The 20434-nt window shown below is 43.4% G+C and overlaps 1 protein-coding gene across 1 annotated transcript in view; it reads left to right on the forward strand.

The window, feature by feature from the left end:
- The window catches only part of LOC126474771 (uncharacterized), a 790273-nt gene that overhangs the window by 282119 nt on the left and 487720 nt on the right, over positions 1-20434 (forward strand). Inside the window, exon 2 of the mRNA XM_050102246.1 lies at positions 2300-2431. Within this exon, the coding sequence (XP_049958203.1) occupies positions 2300-2431 (132 nt within the window). The remainder of the gene's footprint in view (positions 1-2299; positions 2432-20434) is intronic.

Raw genomic sequence — 20434 nt, forward strand, 5'->3', positions numbered from 1 at the left:
CGCTTCCCGCGCCTGGGTTCCCGGGTTCGATTCCCGGCGGGGTCAGGGATTTTCTCTGCCTCGTGATGACTGGCTGTTGTGTGACGTCCTTAGGTTAGTTAGGATTAAGTAGTTTTAAGTTCTAGGGGACTGATGACCATAGATGTTAAATCCCATAGTGCTCAGAGCCATTTGAACCATTTGTTAACACGTTGCGTTGGCCTGGTCGATCACCAGATCTGTCTCCAATCGAGCATATATGGGACATCATCGGATGACAGCTCCAACGTCATCCGCAACCAGCATTAACCTTCCTTGTATTGACCGACCAAGTCTAACAGGCATGGAATTCCATCCCACAAGCAGGTACTGTAATATTCCTCCTTTTGACTTGTGTGTGTTATTTACTATCCTGATACGTAAAAACAGATGTAATACTTGTGTGTATTTTGTATTCTCTGAATTGGTTTACAAAACATACTGTCGTGCAAAGCCAACTGTAATATTTTTATACTATACTGTTAATAGTAAGCAATGTAACAAACGGAAACACAGTTACCTATCCGGACAGCAAAGCCACAAAAACAAGTGTTATAACCGTGTGTGTTAACCTAAGGAATAAGCATCAGACTTTAACTCGTTTCTTCAAACAAGTTATTAGTTCAGAGGTATGGCAAATAACAGTAGTTAGACTACTATTCTGTATCGATAACAGTATATATGGTTGGTGGTACACTATTATTCGCCGGTCTAATTAGGCACACGTACTGAAGTTGAGTAGGACAGCTGAAAAGATTGCAACTCCCTACTTACCTAAAAGACTTCACTTTAGATTTAGATAAAAGAGATGGTTCAGCAACAGAAGAAAAGTTTAGCCGCTCGAAACAAAACTACAGTACACAATTGCTTAAGCAAACAGGCTGATTTCATGAAAGCAAAAGTAAATTTGGTCGGGGGGGGGGGGGGGGGGGGGGGGGGAGGTGTTCTACATCAACATATTTGGTACTCAACATTTCATTGATTCACTATAAACTGTTTAACGTTATTATTTGTCACCATTAATCATCAACTCAGTATTTCTTTTCATTAATACGTAATGTGAAAGCAGTAGACAATTTATCTAATGTGGTCTCTGAATCTGGCATAACTTTACGTAATCACTTTAACAAAGAAAATAATAGCAATGTTAATTATGAAATTCTCAGTTATTCGTTCCGTCAATTATTTCACTGATTAATCACTGATTTGCCAACAATATATTAAAGATTTTACAGTCTTGGCAGAATACAGGTCACTCGGAATTTTCATGTACCACGTTAGGATCCTGCTTGGTTTATGAGCGGGATAAATTACCAGGTGGACACAATCGTTAATTTGGATGATGGTTATTATTCCTAAAGCACATTTCAACTTCCTGGCACACACTATAATACATAGCTAAAATGTCGTAGCCTGTAAGCTGTGATCAGCGACGGTGGCGTTGGTGGCAACAACTGCATTAATATCAGAACGGCCAAGAGGAGTTATCCACGTCGGACTTATTTCCTCTTCATAGCGATGATCCATCTTATAATCAACAGCCCGTTTTTCTCCCCATACCAGGCTGTGATAAACTGCAGTTTCCAACCGAGGCAAGATGCAACCATATGGCGCACTCCACACTATGCTGGCGCTGTACGAGCTGCCTCTAAGATCACTATCCACCGACTAACTTTGTTCGCGCCTGCCAAAGCGCACCAAACGTTTCTGCTCCCACATTTTCCTACGCTTACACAGCTTCCCATTCCTCACGGAACTACTCCATCTTTCATACTACACACATCTCATGCAGCCCTAAGTGAGTGTCATTAAGTATTACGTACATAATTACATTATAGCACCTTTTTACATTTCTTAATAACAAATAGATATCTTTACAATATTTAAAAGTAAATATTACACCCTTTTTCTTAATATGTACATTCACTTTAATCTAATCAAAAAGAGTTCAGTATCGACTTCGCTTCAAACAAGATGTCTCTACTTCTGCTTAAACAGTTTCAATGAAAGATTTACAAAAAATTAAAAAAAAAATATGAACAATAATGTCACAGTAACCGGCACCTGTACAACACAATGCATGCACGTTTACATGCTTGCATTCGACATTCTAGCGGCTGAATTTCACATTTGCAATGGGTTATCTCGCCTCTACATTAGCTAAATGTTATCTAGACGAATGTATTCCCAAAATTTTATTGCTTTAAGTTAATTATTTTTTGATATTGCGATTTCTTTTTCCGTCATTGTATAACAGCAACGTGGTGTTACCTGGTTGCAGGTTATTACGCGGACCAGCTGTCCGTGGCCCAGGAGGTGCGAGGAAACCACACGGTGCGCGTCAAGAACGAGAGCCGGGGCTTCCACCTCAACAACCTGTCGTACGCGGGACCCATCGTCATGGGCGTCGGTGGTGAGTACCGTCCACAGACGCCACACCCGCCAGCTGCCAGCTGGCCCGCCGTTTCGCTACCTTTGCGCAGAGAAACTCATATACGATGGTTCAACCTGAATCGTAAAGATGACAATGTTTTCAAAACACGCGTGTCGAAGTAACTTTTGCCAAATACTATACTGGTTCTCTAGTCTACCGTGACAGAGTGTAATGTTAATTCAGATGACACACAGTTAATTCTAAGTTTAGATGCCGTGGGCCACGTGCACGACCGAGCACCACGTCATGTGTCGACGCTAGAATCGGATGTAAGTATAGTGTGCCGAGAGTTTAGCGTACAACTCTGCCCTCTGTTAATGTCGTTTTCCCTAATGGTAATAGCTACCTTGGTGCTGGAAGGCCTTATTCTAAAATCTGAGTTCCTCATCAGGAATCTAAGTCTAGGTCTTATTGCAGAGATTTTCTAGCTTATGCAAGGCGCGTACTGTATGTTTTGTTTCACCTGTAAGTGTTTTAGTACCTTATATGGTATTGAAACATCCCCTTTGTATGTAAAGAATGGCAGTGCTGGAAAAACGCTTACGGTATTTGATTTTCAAACAGCTGAGCAAAACTCAATGTACTCGGACATTTTTATCTTTACTTATTCTGATCATCACTAAACTCACACACAATATTTTAGCGCAACGCAATCTGACTTTCAATAATCCCTTCCAAAGAATAGCCCTGACTAAGAATAACCTATACCTTTTATGAATCACTTACCTCACAGAAATCTTCGTTACTCGAACTACTGCAATACAGCGAGCGCCAATACTGCCAGCTAAATAAAAGATTCTAACTACTGAAGGCATTAACTACTGACAAGCATGGTTAGCAAATGAAAGATTTCGATAGAGAACAAACGATGCATTTACCTTAATAGTGTTCAAAAGTTTTAATCTGCCAGGAAGTTTCAGTGTTCAAAAGTCATTATATATCAGTTCGTGACATCCAGTTTTACAAATTTCCTTTTTCTGACGGACACACGTCCAGATCGGCCTCTCATAGTAACCTCTCAAAACTCAGGTATCTCTCTCCCCACATCCACCACTGCTGGCGGCTCACATCCAACTGCCCAACGCTACGCGCTGTTCGCATTCAACAGCCCAGTACTATGCTAGCGAATATTCCAGCAGTGAGTCCAACCAGCCACAGACTGCACACAGTGCAGTCAGCGATTTTCATACAGAACACTACGTGGCGTTACCAACATAAAAACCTCAACATCCTACTTACAGTATCAGCAGTGGTTTTTTGTTTATTATTTATACAAAAGGTTATTGTGCCATGATAACATCTTGGGGAGCTTAAAATTATTTCTGTAATGCATTAGTGATTATTAGACATTAACTTATGTTTGTGTACAAGCATAGCTAAGGGCTGTGATAGATAATACCCAGTTGATCCTTGGAATGTTACACATCTATGCTGTGTGCAGAATCAGTTCTACAATACAATTTTTAAAATTAAGATAGTTCCTTCTTCTTCTTCACTTCATGCATTAGGAGATTGCTTGTTACGGTATCGATATCTTGCAGGGTCTTTGTACATTTCTTCTTCCAACGCATTTATATTTTAGAGCCATTACCGGGAACGTTTCTCCACCCATACGGTCTACACGTTCCTTCCATTTTTTCCTATTTTCTTTTATTTATTTATTAAGATTACTATACAGTTACGTTTACCATGCATAATATTATCAATTACATTGTGTTGCCAGGGCTATAGTACCGTATAGTATACAACTTGTCAAAATCAAATTTCTCAGTTTTCTTTCATTTCAGATTTAAAATCGATATACGATACCACGTTTTTCGTGTCTCACTTACTGTTTCTGGTCCCATACTGGCGTATTAGACGTGTGAAAACAGTTATTCTGTTCATTGTCGCTGTTTTAATAGTTCCACGCGCATTCTGTCTGTTTTTCACGAAATGCAGCGTTTGTATCATCAGCTCATGTGTCGTGTTTCCTTGTGTGTTTGTCTGATGGGGCGCGCGATTTCAGAACTTAAGTCACGTTAGAAAATTTTACTTGTGTACGTGTGTGCCTGTGCAGAAACATACATATAGACAGAATGAGCGATAGAAAGAGATAGGGGAGAGAGGGGGAAATTTGATGTGGAGGGTAATCATACGATGTTTGGAATAGGAGTGGAAATACTTAAGAAAAGAAGCGCGATGTAATTGGGAAGAGGGTCATGTGTTTTGTTTTTGGTTTTCTTGCATAGTTCTTTAGTCTTTTAATGCAATGTCGAATTTACTCCTTTAGTACTTTTTTCGGCAAACTACTGATTTTTGATAATTCGTTTCTATCGTTAATTTCAGTGGGAGCTGTTACTTTTTAATGCTCTGAGAAGTTCCGCATTTCTGGCTCCAAAATTCCTACATGTTTGGCCCTCATATACAGCAATTGCAAATTACATGATAGATAATAGATTGGCTACATTTAACAATGTTAGTGGTTTGTTCTTGTATTGTATGGAACTGGGGACCTAGAAACGACGGAGAGGCTTCGTCCCCGCCATAGCCCTCAGTGGTTCACAACCCCACAACAGACCATAGTAGTCCACTCACCCCACCGCCGCCCCACACAGAACCCAGGGTTATTGTGCGGTTCGGCCCCCAGTGGACTCCCCCGGAACGTCTCACACCAGGGGAGTGTAACCCCAATGTTTGCGTGGTAGAGTAATTATAGTGTACGCGTACGTGGAGAACTTGTTTCCGCAGCAATCGCCAACGTAGTGTAACTGAGGCAGGATAAGGGGAAAAAGTCCGCATTCGCCGAGGCAGATGGAAAACCGCTTTAAAAACCACCCACAGACGGGCCGGCACACCGGACCTCGACACTAATCTGCCGGACGGATTCGTGGCGGGGACAGGCACACCTTCCCGCCCGGAATGCAATGCGTTAGACCGCAGGACTAACTGGACAGGCTGGTTTGTCCTTACTATGTTTCATTTTTCCATGTAGTGTCTTTTGATCATGGGTACGCCGTTCAGTCGGTTTAGTAAGAGTATAGGGCGACTGGATTAGTCATGGATAACAGTGCTAGTGGTTATTGACTTCTCTATTGTGAACTCTTGTTTATTGTTAACCTTGTGTATTATGAGGTCCATTAAACTGAGTTTCTTTCTCAGTGGTGAAATGTTTTATGGATGGACAATGTATGCCATCATTTAGTTCGTTTATGGGGACACATGGATCATCTACTAGGCGAATGACATCGTCTACATTCGGTTATGTTCCCTTGATTTTACTATTTTGTTAAAGAACTTGCTTTCTATTTTATGCTCAAATAAGCTGGCCAGGAGGCCGCTGATTGGTGATCCCATAGGTAGTCCTTGTTGTGAGTAAAAGTTACTGTTGAAGTTAAAATATTTTTCTTTGTGATGAGCTGGAGAATGGCTGATTTTTCTGTATTTTTGTCGTGGAAGTCAGTGGCTAGCAATGCAAAAACGTCTAAATCCGTGTCATGTCTCAGTATAAATAGTCTTGGCTAAGAAAAGTCAGAAGGAGTATCTTAATATTTAAATTTTCTAAAGTCTTCATCTCATGTTAATTGTGATATTATTTGTAAAATAAAAGAGAATTCACTTTATATACGTACATCCGCTTAATTTGAAAAAGGTTTTCTAGTACTGAATATTGTATCCCTTAGGCTAAATAAATACTGTTTCGTGTACACTCAGAGCTCAACTTAAAACATAATGAACGTTTGGACACATAGTTGTTCATGACTCCCAAAATTAACCAATGACATCAGGGTCTGTCCTCCAATCTTCGGTTTTATTCTGAAAAGCACAGTAACAAAGAAAAGTTAATGCAGAAAAAATCTAGTTGCTTCTCGCAGTACAGAGCAAAATGTATGTAGCACTACAAATCTCATCTTCCTTTATCCAGATGATCACCTATTCACAAATAGTACTGTATGGTGGACATTGGGCTGCAGAATGGTGCGAAAACTACGCAAGGTTTTGAATTTTTCTTACGTCAGCGGTCTTTCTATTGGTGCAGTAATGTTTAACTTCACGAGAGGAAGTGCGCTCTAGTGCATTATTCTCACTGCATATTAACAGAGTTGCATGTACTGTAAGAGCAATCGAGATGTGACTGTTAAGCAATACAAAGGAAGCCGCTTCGACCACCGTCACTCCTTCTCTCTCTCTCTCTCTCTCTCTCTCTCTCGACCACCACCCACCCATATTTTTGCCCTTTCTCGGTTTTATTTAACTATTACATCTTTAATTCTTCAAATGAGATGTAAAATAGAGTCTAAGGAAATATCAGTATCACAATCAATCATAACAGTTCGACAAGCAGATTAACTGAGGCTGTAGAGTGCAGGAAGTATTTTAATAGACTAGACAATACGTTATGCCATCTGCTGTCCGAACGCGTAACTACTTCCATTTTATGATCCATATTGGCTAATACCCATGTTTAAACCAACAGTGATGAGCCTAAATAATATGACCATTGCCCACCTCGAGGTTGAATGACGCATAGGGGAGTTGTGGGCACGTGACGCGGCAAGAAAATTATTCTACCAACGATACAGAACGCAAATGGTGAAATCCTCTGACGTAAGCGACATTGACACAAAGGGCAAATTGTTGTGGCTCAGCATCTCGGAACGAGAATCTCAGAAACTGCGAAACTGGTCGGTTTTCCGTGTGCTACTGTCGCGAATATGTATCGAAAAGTGATTGGAGGACAGTGAAAAGACGATTAGGCGACAAGGTGTGGGACGTCCACGCCTCATCACAAGACTTGGAGGCCAGAGGCTTCTCAGCCCTCCTAAGCAGGCCGGCCGCGGTGGCCGCGCGGTTCTAGGCGCTACAGTCTGGAACCGCGAGACCGCTACGGTCGCAGGTTCGAATCCTGCCTCGGGCATGGATGTGTGTGATGTCCTTAGGTTAGTTAGGTTTAAGTAGTTCTAAGTTCTAGGGGACTGATGACCTGAGAAGTTAAGTCCCATAGTGCTCAGAGCCAGCCCTCCTAAGCAGGATAGGCAGCTATCTGTGGCAGAGCTGACGATAAAGTACAATCCTGGTGCAGGTGAAAGTGCTTTGGAGCACACCGTTTAGCGTGTATTGTTGAACAGCACACCACCCCTATGTTTTCCCTTGTTAACCCAACAACACCCTCAGTTATTATTGCAGTGGACACGGTACCTTCCAAATTGGAGCCGCGCGGGGTAGCCGTGCGGTCTGGTTCACCTCGCCACGATTCGCGCGGCTCTCCTCGTCGGAGGTTCAAAAAAATGGTTCGCATGGCTCTGAGCACTATGGGACTTAACTACTGTGGTCATCAGTCCCCTAGAACTTAGAACTACTTAAACCTAACTAACCTAAGGACATCTCACACATCCATGCCCGAGGCAGGATTCGAACCTGCGACCGTAGCAGTCGCGCGGTTCCGGACTGCGCGCCTAGAACCGCTAGACCACCGCGGCCGGCGTCGGAGGTTCGAGTCCTCCCTTGGGCATAGGTATGTGTTTTGTTTAAGGTAGATTAAGTAGCGTGTAAGCCTAGGGACCGATGACCTCAGCAGTTTGGTCCCATAGAACTTACCACAACTTTCCAATTTTTTTTCCAAATTGGACTGTGGTAGTAATCCAAGCCACCATGGTAGTTGTTTACAATGTGAACATTATTGCATACCACTTACTTGAAGTCATCCGATGGCGATGGTATCTTCAAGCAGGGTAATTGTCTGTGTCGCAACTACATATAGTGCTCACATTGATGTTTGGTCTGCAAATTCACCTGATATGAACAGGATGGAACATAACTCGGACGCTATCGAACGCCAACTCCGCGCTCACAAACCACCGGTCCGTAATTTACGGGAAATGAGTGACCCGTGCGTAGACAGCAGGCGCCATATATCTCTGCCACCAACCACCTTAAACGATAATCGATGCTAACGTTATACATCTCCGAGGAATTTTTGAAAGTTGTAACCGTGACATAACCTAATGGAAACAAAACAATCGAACTTGGATTCGCTTCCGATACCCTCCAGCAGAGTATAAACAATAGTAAACGGTGGGTCAAGAACAGACGTTCTCCCAGCACAAAAGCAAGTTGTAACATTACATATTAAAACAGGTCGCCTGCCTAATTAGGCATTCTTGAGTCAAGCATAACCATAAAGCAGAAGGCAGAGCTAAGGCTAACCTAACTTTCCTTGATACACACACTAAACTCTTTCTTTATATCTGTTCACACTATAACACAGTAATCTAACCTTGCAGATAAATGTGCTACTAACTAGTGAGTCAAATAAGCAAATGGCCAATGAGACAGTAAACAGCAATATATGCCTCTCAACAACAGATACCTAAAAATGAACTATGTGCAACAGTTCATAAAAACAAATACCCACAAACATGAAACTGGCAGCAATACTGAACAGGGAAAAGCTTGAAATGATTCTGAATTTAAATCGGGGGTCTGCTAAAGATCGTGATCTATAACTTCATTGCTTCGTACAGGGTCTCTATGCCTGTGCATTAACTAGCTTGCATTAGAATAGATAACACAATAAACAGTTCTTTCTTAAACTCGGGACCGGGCGAGGTGGCGCAGTGGCTAGCACATTGGACTCGCATTCGGGAGGACGACTGTTCAATCCCGCGTCCGGCCATCCTGATTTAGGTTTTCCGTGATTTCCCTAAATCGCTCCAGGCAAACGCCGGGATGGTTCCTTTGAAAGGGCACGGCGGACTTCCTTCGCCGTCCTTCCCTAATCCGATGCGACCGATGATCTCGCTGTCTGGTCTCTTCCCCCAAACAATCCAATCCAATTCTCTTAAACTCGGTTTGAAGCAACTAGACAGAAGGCAAATCTAACTACACTGGCTCTGAAGGAGCTTTTGCATTGCTTCATTAAATAATGGCACATGACGACCCTTAAACTTTGATGGTTTTAAGAACTATGCTCATTAACAAAAAAATGGTTCAAATGGCTCTGAGCACTATGGGACATAACATCTGTGGTCATCAGTCCCCTAGAACTTAGAACTAATTAAACCTAACCAACCTAAGGACATCACACACATCCATGCCCGAGGCAGGATTCGAACCTGCGACCGTAGCTCATTAACAAAACTGCACCAGTACGAATAAGAAAAGGTAAGTATTATTATCATTAATTATTAGTTAAGTAAAGCACAACAAATTATAACTCCTTAAATAACAAATGTGCTTCAACAAGTGTCTTTTGACCTAACCAAAATTATAATTGGCTTTGCAAATGATAACACAACGTTAAATTCAAGTTCAGCCACTTTCTTATAATAAATTAGGACTCTCGAAATTAAATTCACTAGGATGGGAATTCTGTCCAGATTTGTGATTTGGGATAATCACGGGTGCAAGATAGAGTTTTTAGTGACACCACGATTATTATTAAAATCAAGCAGACATTACAAATATCTGGTCCATTTAGAGCGCCAAATACAAAACAATTTAGTGGAAGTCTGGTGGCACTGGTGGCTGAATTTGCAGTGGCTGTTAACCTGGCGGCGATGTACTCATGACAGTTCTGTTGGTCTCGCCCTATTACTGATCTTATTGGCGTCGAAATAATATTTTTATAGTGCCAAAAACCATGTCATGATAATGGTGTTACGAAATTCACTATCCGAGGCCCATAAATACTGCCCTTAAGTTCTTCTGGCCTCAGAACTCCAGGTATGAGTTACCATGATTTGCTGCTGCTGATAGCGAAGTGTTAACCACAGCACTGCTTAACCCAGATTCCTTACTCGTCACAAAGGACGAGTTCTCACTTGCGCGCCAACCACACTTTTTCTATTTCGCCTGGCTACTTCCGTAAATGCGGGTCTCCCCCACATCTTATACATTTAACCGTACGTTCCCTAATTATGGACCAAGTCATTTATAACACATTACATAACAATCACTCCATTAGTAAATTAAATCTATAAGCATAATTTAAACAACAGCCTTAAGAAATTCACATAACTGAAACATGTGTATATATAGTCAAAGAATTACCATGACAGATACAACATTGCACATAAGCAAATACTACCAAATGACATAGCAATATCGATACAATTACAAACAGGTCAAAAATAGGTATTACAACCGACAAGGACATATCGATCCATGCCATGCAGAATCGATGCCATATTGCTGCAGAGTGGGGATTAACATTCTACTTAGCAGATGATCGTAACTTTTTGGCTAATTAGTTTATATTCCGCAAGGCACCGGCCAGCGCTTTGCACTTGCTGCCACTATTACGCTGTCTTCCATTGTAATATTTCAAATTCTTATTTTAGTGCAACGCGTTTCGAATCTCAGTCATAAACATGTTAAATTATTTGAAGTGTAAGTGCAAATGTGGACTGTTTCCAATGCAAAAGATGAACATTTCATGTGCATATGAACGTGGTAAGGTGAAGCAAGTGTAACGCCCAAAAATGTCAAAGCAATCTGTGAAACGAGTTGGAACTAAACAGATAAGGGGTTAAGACTGAAGATGGTAAATTGGTAGCACAAATGTCTGATGGCTACAAGTTACGGCCACTTTTTTGGGCCAGCGGTCTCTCTATTCGTTCTTCAGACTGTAACTGGGAAATTGAGAAAAATTCAATTTCTTCTTCATCTGTGATCCTGTCGTCCACACAACATTAGTAACAGTCCAGAAGATACAATGGCTTGCTGAAAATTAATACCTCTGAATTTTTTATGTGAAAACTCTTACAGCTTTTAAAATAAAACAAACGTTATTAACATTCTACGTCTTTGTTCTTCATGTCTGCATATTTATTTCTCAACATAGTAACCCTGGCGACGAGCCCATTTCTTCCAACGAGAGACCAGTTTGTTGATGCTGTCACTGTAGAATGTTTGACTTCTTTGACGGAGCCACAATCTCACCTCTACTCGCACCGTTCATCACTATCGAAGTGGAGTCCTCGAAGGTGTTCTTTACGGTTAAGAAACAGCTGAAAGGTAGATGCGCCCAAATCGACACTGTATGGGGAAATTAAAATGCCGTGTGACTAGGGCCTCCCCTATGGTAGACCGTTCACCGGGTGCAAGTCTTTCGAGTTGACGCCACTTCGGCGACTTGCATGTCGATGGGGATGAAATGATGATGATAAGGACAACACAACACCCTGTCCCTGAGCGGAGAAAATCTCCGACCCAGCCGGGAATCGAACCCAGGCCGTTATGTATGACAAGCCGTCGCGGACACTGTATGGAGGATGATCGGTGACAGTGAACCCAAGCCGTCGGATTGGTGCGGGTGTCGCATCGCTCACGTGTTATCTGGCACCGTCATACTAAAGGAGAGGGTGCTCCATGTATGGACGAACTCTTCGAATTCGAAATTCGATTACAGCACGCTGTGTCTCACGTACCGACATAATTACGATACACACCGTAATGTTACACGCTAAAATTCGGATCCATGTAGCGGTAGAGAGCTGAAAACGTGTACAAACGAAGAATATACACTACTGGCCATTAAAATTGCTACACTAAGAAGAAATGCAGATGATAAACGGCTATTCATTGGACAAATATCTTATACTAGAACTGACATGTGATTATATTTTCACGCAGTTTGGGTTCATAGATCCTGAGAAATCAGTACCCAGAACAACCACCTCTGGCAGTAATAACGGCCTTGATACGCCTGGGCATTGTGTCAAACAGAGCTTGGAAGGCTTGTACATGTACAGCTGCCCATGCAGCTTCAACACGATACCACAGTTCATCAAGAGCAGTGACTGGCATACTGTGACGAGCCAGTTGCTCGGCCGCCATTCACCAGACGTTTACAATTAGTGAGAGATGTGGAGAATGTGCTGGCCAGGGCAGCAGTAGAACATTTTCTGTATCCAGAAAGGCCGGTACAGGACCTGCAACATGCGGTCGTGCATTATTCTGCTGAAATGTAGGGTTTCGCAGGCATCGAATCAAGGGCAGAGCCACGGGTCGTAACAAATGTGAAATGAAACGCCCACTCTTCAAAGTGCCGTCAATGCGAACAAGAGGTGACAGAGACGTGTAACCAATGGCACCCCATACCATCACGCCGGGTGATACGCCAGTATGGCGATAACGAATACACGCTTTTCCAATGTGTGTTCACCGCGATGTCGCCAAACACGGGTGAGCCCATCATGAAGCTGTAAACAGAACCTGGATGACGTTTTGCCATTCGTGCACCCAGGTTCGTCGTTGAGTACACCATCACAGGCGCTCCTGTCTGTGATGCAGCGTCAAGGGTAACCGCAGCCATGGTCTCCGAACTGATAGTCCATGCTGCTGCAAACGTCGTCGAACTGTTCGTGCAGATGGTTGTTGTCTTGCAAACGTCTCCATCTGTTGACTCAGAGATCGGGACGTGGCTGCACGATCCGTTACAGCCATGCGGATAATATGCCTGTCATCTCGACTGCTAGTGATACGAGGCCTTTGGAATCCAGCATGGCGTTCTGTATTACCCTCCTGAACTCAGCGATTGCATATTCTGCTAACAGTCATTGGATTTCTACCAACGCGAGCAGCAATGTCGCCATACGATAAACCGCAATCGCGATAGGGTACAATCCGACCTTCATCAAACTCGGAAACGTGATGGTACGCATTTCTCCTCCTTACGCGAGGCATCAGAACCAAGTTTCACAAGGCAACGCCGGTCAACTGCTGTTTGTGTATGAGAAATCGGTTGGAAGCTTTCCTCATGTTAGCACGTTGTAGGTGTCGCCACCGGTGCCAACCTTGTGTGAATGCTCTAAAAAGCTAATCATTTGCATATCATAGCATCTCTTTCCTGTCGGTTAAATTTCGCGTCTGTAGCATGTCATCTTCGTGGTGTAGCAATTTTAATGGCCAGTAGTGTAGATGCAGAAAATTTATAACGTTTGTTTTATTTTAAAAGTTTTAAGAGTTTCACATAGAGTCGAGGAAGCATTAGATTCAGCACACCCTCTTCGTTCTCAACTTTGAATACTACCCTTATACTGTACTCTTCATTTTCTTTTTCCTTTCCTCTGTGCGGGGCCTGATGGTTCGCAGTGGCAGTGCTGCACTCTTCAAAATTGAGGTCATCAGTAAATAATGGTCCCACGTCCCGCCCTCATTGCGCATAAAAAGGAACTCAGAGTTTCAGTTCTTTTCCCATTTTTTTAGTGGTTGAAATATAATTTTCGCAGAGAACTCTACAGTGAAAGTATCTCTAGTGCTCTTTTTATACGGAGGGAAATCTGCCTCTGTAAAAGATTGCTGGCTGCCGTTTCTCCTCCCCATCCATCGACCGTGTGAAGTGTCAGGTCATCGCCCCAGGTGCTCCCGGAAGGCCACGCCCTCTTTTTGTCGTGCCGCTACAACGTACGTGACCACTCGCTACAGGAGCACACGAAAGCCCTGCTGCTGCCGGTGTTGCTCTCTCGTCGACTGCGACGCTTCCTCCATTAGCGTCTCTGAGGTCGTCGGCACACGGGACGAGGGAGCTGACGTTGCGCTGACGTGCACGCAGACGCGATACCCACTGTCACGAGGCAGCACTGTCGGTACACGGGACGATCTGATTTACGTGATTTTGCTCTTTCAGCGCTCTCCAGCGGCAGCTGTCGGCTTTATTTGGCTCGCAGACAATACAGTTTGTACACGAAAACGGACACGTCTAGAATTCCTGCATTCGCCCTAGTACGACGCACATTTCCTGCCTTCTCTATAAGTTAGTCGCGTTGCTCAGTCTGTGGTACGTATACACTCATGCTCATAAATTAAGGACAATTATAGGTGAGTGAAGGCAGCAGAGGATCAAGTACGTAAAAAGACGAGGGCTAGTAGAAATCCTTGGGTAACAGAAGAAATATTGAATTTAATTGATGAAAGGAGAAAATATAAAAATTCAGTAAATGAAGCAGGCAAAAAGGAATACAAACGTCTCAAAAATGAGATCGACAGGAAGTGCAAAATGGCTAAGCAGGGATGGCTAGAGGACAAATGTAAGGATGTAGAGGCTTATCTCACCAGGGGTAAGACAGATACTGCCTACAGGAATATTAGAGAGACCTTTGGAGACAAGAGAGCCACTTGTATGAATATAAAGAGCTCTGATGGAAACCCAGTTCTAAGCAAAGAAGGGAAAAGCAAACAGGTGAAAGGAGTATATAGAGGGTCTATACAAGGGCGATGTACTTGAGGACAATATTATTGAAATTGAAGAGGATGTAGATGAAGATGAAATGGGAGAGAAGAGTTTGACAGAGCACTGAAAGACCTCAGTCGAAACAAGGCCCCAGGCGTAGACAACATTCCATTAGAACTACTGACAGCCATGGGAGAGCCAGTCCTGACAAAACTCTACCACCTGGTGAGCAAGATGTATGAGACAGGTGAAATACCCTCAGACTTCAAGAAGAATATAATAATTCCAATCCCCAAGAAAGCAGGTGTTGACAGGTGTGAAAATTACCGAACTATCAGTTTAACAAGTCACGGCTGCAAAATACTAACGCGAATTCTTTACACACGAATGGAAAAACTAGTAGAAGCCGACCTCGGAGAAGATCAGTTTGGATTCCGTAGAAATATCGGAACACGTGAGGCAATACTGACCCTACGACTTAACTTAGAAGCTAGATTAAGGAACGGCAAACCTACGTTTCTAGCATTTGTAGACTTAGAGAAAGCTTTTGACAATGTTGACTGGAATACTCTCTTTCAAATTCTGAAGGGGGCAGGGGTAAAATACAGGGAGCGAAAGGCTATTTACAAATTGTACAGAAACCAGATGGCAGTTATAAGAGTCGAGGGACATGAAAGGGAAGCAGTGGTTGGGAAGGGAGTAAGACAGGGTTGTAGTCTCTCCCCGATGTTATTCAATCTGTATATTGAGCAAGCATTGAAGGAAACAAAAGAAAAATTTGGAGTAGGTATTAAAATCCATGGAGGAGAAATAAAAACTTTGAGGTTCGCCGATGACATGGTAATTCTGTCAGAGACAGGAAGGGACCTGGAAGAGCAGTTGAACGGAATGGACAGTATTTTGAAAGGAGGACATAAGATGAACATCAACAAAATCAAAACGAGGATAATGGAATGTAGACGAATTAAGTCGGGTGATGCTGAGGGAATTAGATTAGGAAATGAGCAAAGTAACTGATGATGGTCGAAGTAGAGAGGATATCAAATGTAGACTGGCAATGGCAAGGAAGAAGAGAAATTTGATAACATCGAGTATAGATTTAAGTGTCAGGAAGTCGTTTCTGAAAGTATTTGTATGGTGTGTAGCCATGTATGGAAGTGAAACATGGACGATAAATAGTTTGGACAAGAAGAGAATAGAAGCTTTCGAAATGTGGTGCTGCAGAACAATGCTGAAGATTAGATGGGTAGATCACATAACTAATGAGGAAGTATTGAATAGGATTGGGGAGAAGAGAAGTTTGTGGCACAACTTGACTAGAAGAAGGGATCGGTTGGTTGGACATGTGTTGAGGCATCAAGGGATTACCAATTTAGTATTGGAGGGCAGCGTAGAGGGTAAAAATCGTAGAGGGAGACCAAGAGATGAATACACTAAGCAGATTCAGAAGGATGTAGGTTGCGGTAGGTACTGGGAGATGAAGAAGCTTGCACAGGATAGAGTAGCATGGAGAGCTGCATCAAACCAGTCTCAGGACTGAAGACAACATCAACAACAACAACAACAACAATAGGATGTGGTGCCACACAACGTGGCACTACACAAAACTGGTGCTAATAGCATCGACACATAGGGAACTCACACGACACAGATCTGTAAGTCCACAGTATTACTGGTAAGTTGAGAAAACCGTCCCGAAACACATGTACTACAAAACGCCACAGTTTCCTGCGCATGTACCCCGACATCAGTATGGGATATGATCACCATGCACACTTACACAGACTGCACAATAGACCGGCATACTCTGGATAAGGTGGTCGAGCAGCTGCTGGGGTATAGCATCCCATTCTTGCAACAGTGCCGGTCGGAGCTCCCGAAGTGCCCTAGGGATTTGAAGCCAGCGATACGTTGACCGAGAGCATCCCAGACGTGCTCGATGTTCAGGTCTGGAGAACAGGCAGGCCACTCCATTCGCCTGATATCTTCTATTTCAAGGTACTTCTCCACGATGGCAGCTCGGTGGGGCCGTGCGTTATCATGCATCATGAGGAAGGTGGGACCCACTGCACCCCTGAAAAGGCGGACATACTGGTGCAAAATGACGTCCCGATATACCTGACCTGTTACAGTTCCTCAGTCAAAGACATGCGGGGGTGTATGTGCACCAATCATAATCCCACCCCACCCCACACCACAAACCACGACCTCCACACATGTTCCTTTCAAGGTTGGTATCTGGTTATTGGTTCACGCCAGATGAAAACCCGGCGAGAATCACTGTTCAGACGATACCTGGACTTGTCCGTGAACATAACCTGGGACCACCGTTCCAAAGACTATGTACTGTGTTCTTGACACCAGGCTTTACGTGCTCTCCTGTGACCAGGGATCAATGGAATGCACCTTGCGGGTCTCTGGGCGAATAAACCATGTCCGTTCAGTCGCCTGTAGACTGTGTGTCTGGAGACAACTGTTCCAGTGGCTGCGTTAAGCTCCCGATCAAGGCTACCTGCAGTACTCCGTGGCCGTCTGCGGGCACTGATTGTGAGATATCGGTCTTCTTGTGGTGTTGTACACTGTCGACGTCCCGTACTGTAGTGCCTGGACACGTTTCCTGTCTGCTGGAATCGTGGCTATAATCTTGAGATCACACTTTGTGGCACACGGAGGGCCCGTGCTACGACCTGCTGTGTTTTACCAGCCTACAGTCGCCCTAGTATTCTACTCCTCATAACGGCATCAATATGTGTTCTTTGAGCCATTTTCAACACACGTCTGATAACGTCTACACACTTACTCGCCGCACCGTACTCTGACATGCACCAACACACCTCTGAGTGTGTGGACTGCTGCCAGCGCCACCGTGCGACGACCGCAGGTCAAACGCACCGCATGGTCATACCCCGAGGTAATTTAAGCCCGCAAACCTCCCCCCAGAGCGTTGTTTCACCACCTATCAGCATTATCCTTAATTTATGAGCATGAGTGTAGATGAAAACTTAAGTATCTGTGAACATGTTATAAGACAAAAAGGAAAGATACACGTACAATTAATAAGTACATCAGGTTATGTAAGTTCACCAAATCAGACAAACCCACTTCTGGACAGAGAATACACTTATATTTATATAGCATCAAGTACTGCAGAAATTATTTCTATTAATTTCTTAATTAAGTCCCACAACCTTTTGGAGAACTCGAAGTTGTAAATAGAATTGGATGCGTCTGCTCACTCCACTAGGCTGTAGTTTCGTTATGAGCGACCTTGTATTTTGTGTTATTGTCTCCTATAGCCCATAGTTGCCGATATGTTATCAATTTACATTTAATTACAACAAATCCAAAGAAGAACGACACGTCTTTCATGAAACTTACATGTGTCGTTGCATTAAAACGGCTTACTCTGATAACACGAGAGTTATAATAAAACCAACTAAGAAAATTCTTTAATGTTAACTAATTCCTTAATCACCGATATGACGTTACCCGTCGTTTTGTTAAGACATATCGCACCAATAAAGATTCTTTCTCGAGGCATTCAATGTGCTGGGGCTTAGAAACAGTATATACTCATGGGGTGCGGGATAAAACATAAAACCCACCGAATATGGGCTTGCAATGAACGCGACAAATACAAGATGGCATCTTTCTTTCTGCGAGCCTCAGGCTTTCGCTTGTGATGTAGGGAACGTCCTTGCTTCCCGCTGGTTCTACTTTACGTGACACATCGCCGAAATATCGCAGAGCTCATTCTGTGTTTCACGTGACGAAATGGCTCCCCAACGTGAAATAGCAGGAAGTGACGTCACAAAACTCCTAGAGCGCAACATCAGACATCTCGTCCCGCGTGCCGACAGCTTAAACAGAGAAGACTGGTACGTTACAGCGTAGAAGGTAACGATTCTCAAAGGGGGCGTGATTACCACGGACGGCAGTTCATGTTCTACAACGTAGGTGAGGGGTTCTTGTTTTAGGGCGTTCCATTCCTCCAACAGAACGGTTGCTAACTGCTGGATGTTTTTTGATGTATGTTAACGTGCTGCGATACATCTCCCCAATGCGACCTATATGTGCATGATAGGATTTAAGGAGGAGGAACGCGCAGTTCGGTCCATACGACAAATAATGATAACGTTCTACAATGCTAAACATATCCTCATATGGCGAGAGGTGGGGAACACGTAAAGCATCGAGCAACATTGTCGAACATGTTTTGGTGGTCCATGTGCTATGGTGTGTGGAGGCATAATGCTGCATGGGAGTACAGACCTCCAATCCATTGAACACAGTACACTCACAAGTCAACGTTATTATGACACTGAATTCCTTCCCGTATGCGCCCTTTCAGAGGTCCACTCGGCCGTGACCTCATTTTTGTCGATGACAATGTGCCCACCGCATCGAACAGCGCAGGCGGAACAGATCTTGGAACGAGACGATATTCGGCGAATGGACTGACTTGCGCCGGCCGATTTGGCCGAGCGGTTCTAGGCGCTTCTGTCAGGAACCACGCGACCGCTACGGCCGCAGGTTCGAATCCTGCTTCGGGCATGGATGTGTGTGATGCTTTCCCCGGCGAATGAACGTTGTTTTGTTAATGAAATCTCCACCTGGTAATGTGCAGCAATGTCGTCTGTCAAGCAGTGTAAATGTCTCCAAGACCATTCACAAAAGCAATCATTTGTAAGCAACAAACAAGCTAAATGTATGATAAGTAATCTGAACTAAACAAGAGTAACGATTTTTAGTAATTTTAGAGTGCTGTTGTTTAAAAGACTCTTTGCTAGTTGCATATCGTTTATCTAAATTATCGCTACTATTATCTCGAGATGGCAACAATTTTCTTTAAACAAAATGATCAAAACCACACGTACACAACAGTTATGTACTTTCCTGTCGAAATATTTCATAAAAGTTGTTACGAAATTACCAGGCTTCATACACCAGCAGGCACGAATTTACATCACTTAAGATTCTGTTTGCATTCACAGAAGTTCGATATGCTCACAGTTTAACTAGAATTTATCAGCTCAGAGTGGCTCCTCGCCCACTAGTACACAATTATTATTGCAATTATAACCAACAACTTTTAGGTCTGTATAGAAAATCAATTTAAAACTGCCGCTGCAATATTTCACTAAGATGGCGGCTAACATAAGACAATCACTTATCGATTCTGCTTCAGGCCGTATTTTACTCGTAACAAATATTATATATTAAATCTTTTCTCATCTTCACAATATGCATTAACATTTGAAAACATTTCTCAATGTTTTTGTTGTGGTTGGCCGGAGAGCCAACACCGGGTTGCTAGAGGAAGCCGAAAGGCACGCGTTTTAGCTCACGCAGGCTGGCGTGAGGTCTGGAACAGGACAAGGAAATTAGAATTTAGAAAAACGGACGTAGCTGGTCGAATACTTAACTTTAATCCGTTAATGAAGAACGTCGGTTTTGCCGGAACATGATTCACAATATCAATGGTAACTGATAATGGCGCCTTGCTAGGTAGTAGCAAATGACGTAGCTGAAGGCTATGCTAATCTATCGTTTCGGCAAATGAGGACGTATTTTGTCAGTGAACCATCGCTACCAAAGTCGGTTGTACAACTGGGCGAGTGCTAGGGAGTCTCTCTAGACCTGCCGTGTGGCGGCGCTCGGTCTGCAATCACTTATAGTGGCGACACGCGGGTCCGACGTGTACTAACGGACCGCGGCCGATTGAAAGGCTACCACCTAGCAAGTGTGGTGTCTGGCGGTGACACCACAGTTTTGTGACACATTAATATTCACTATTTATCAATAACTGCGGTGCAGATCAATAGCGC

This window comes from Schistocerca serialis, chromosome 4, assembly GCF_023864345.2.
Source record: "Schistocerca serialis cubense isolate TAMUIC-IGC-003099 chromosome 4, iqSchSeri2.2, whole genome shotgun sequence".
Taxonomy (NCBI): domain Eukaryota; kingdom Metazoa; phylum Arthropoda; class Insecta; order Orthoptera; family Acrididae; genus Schistocerca; species Schistocerca serialis.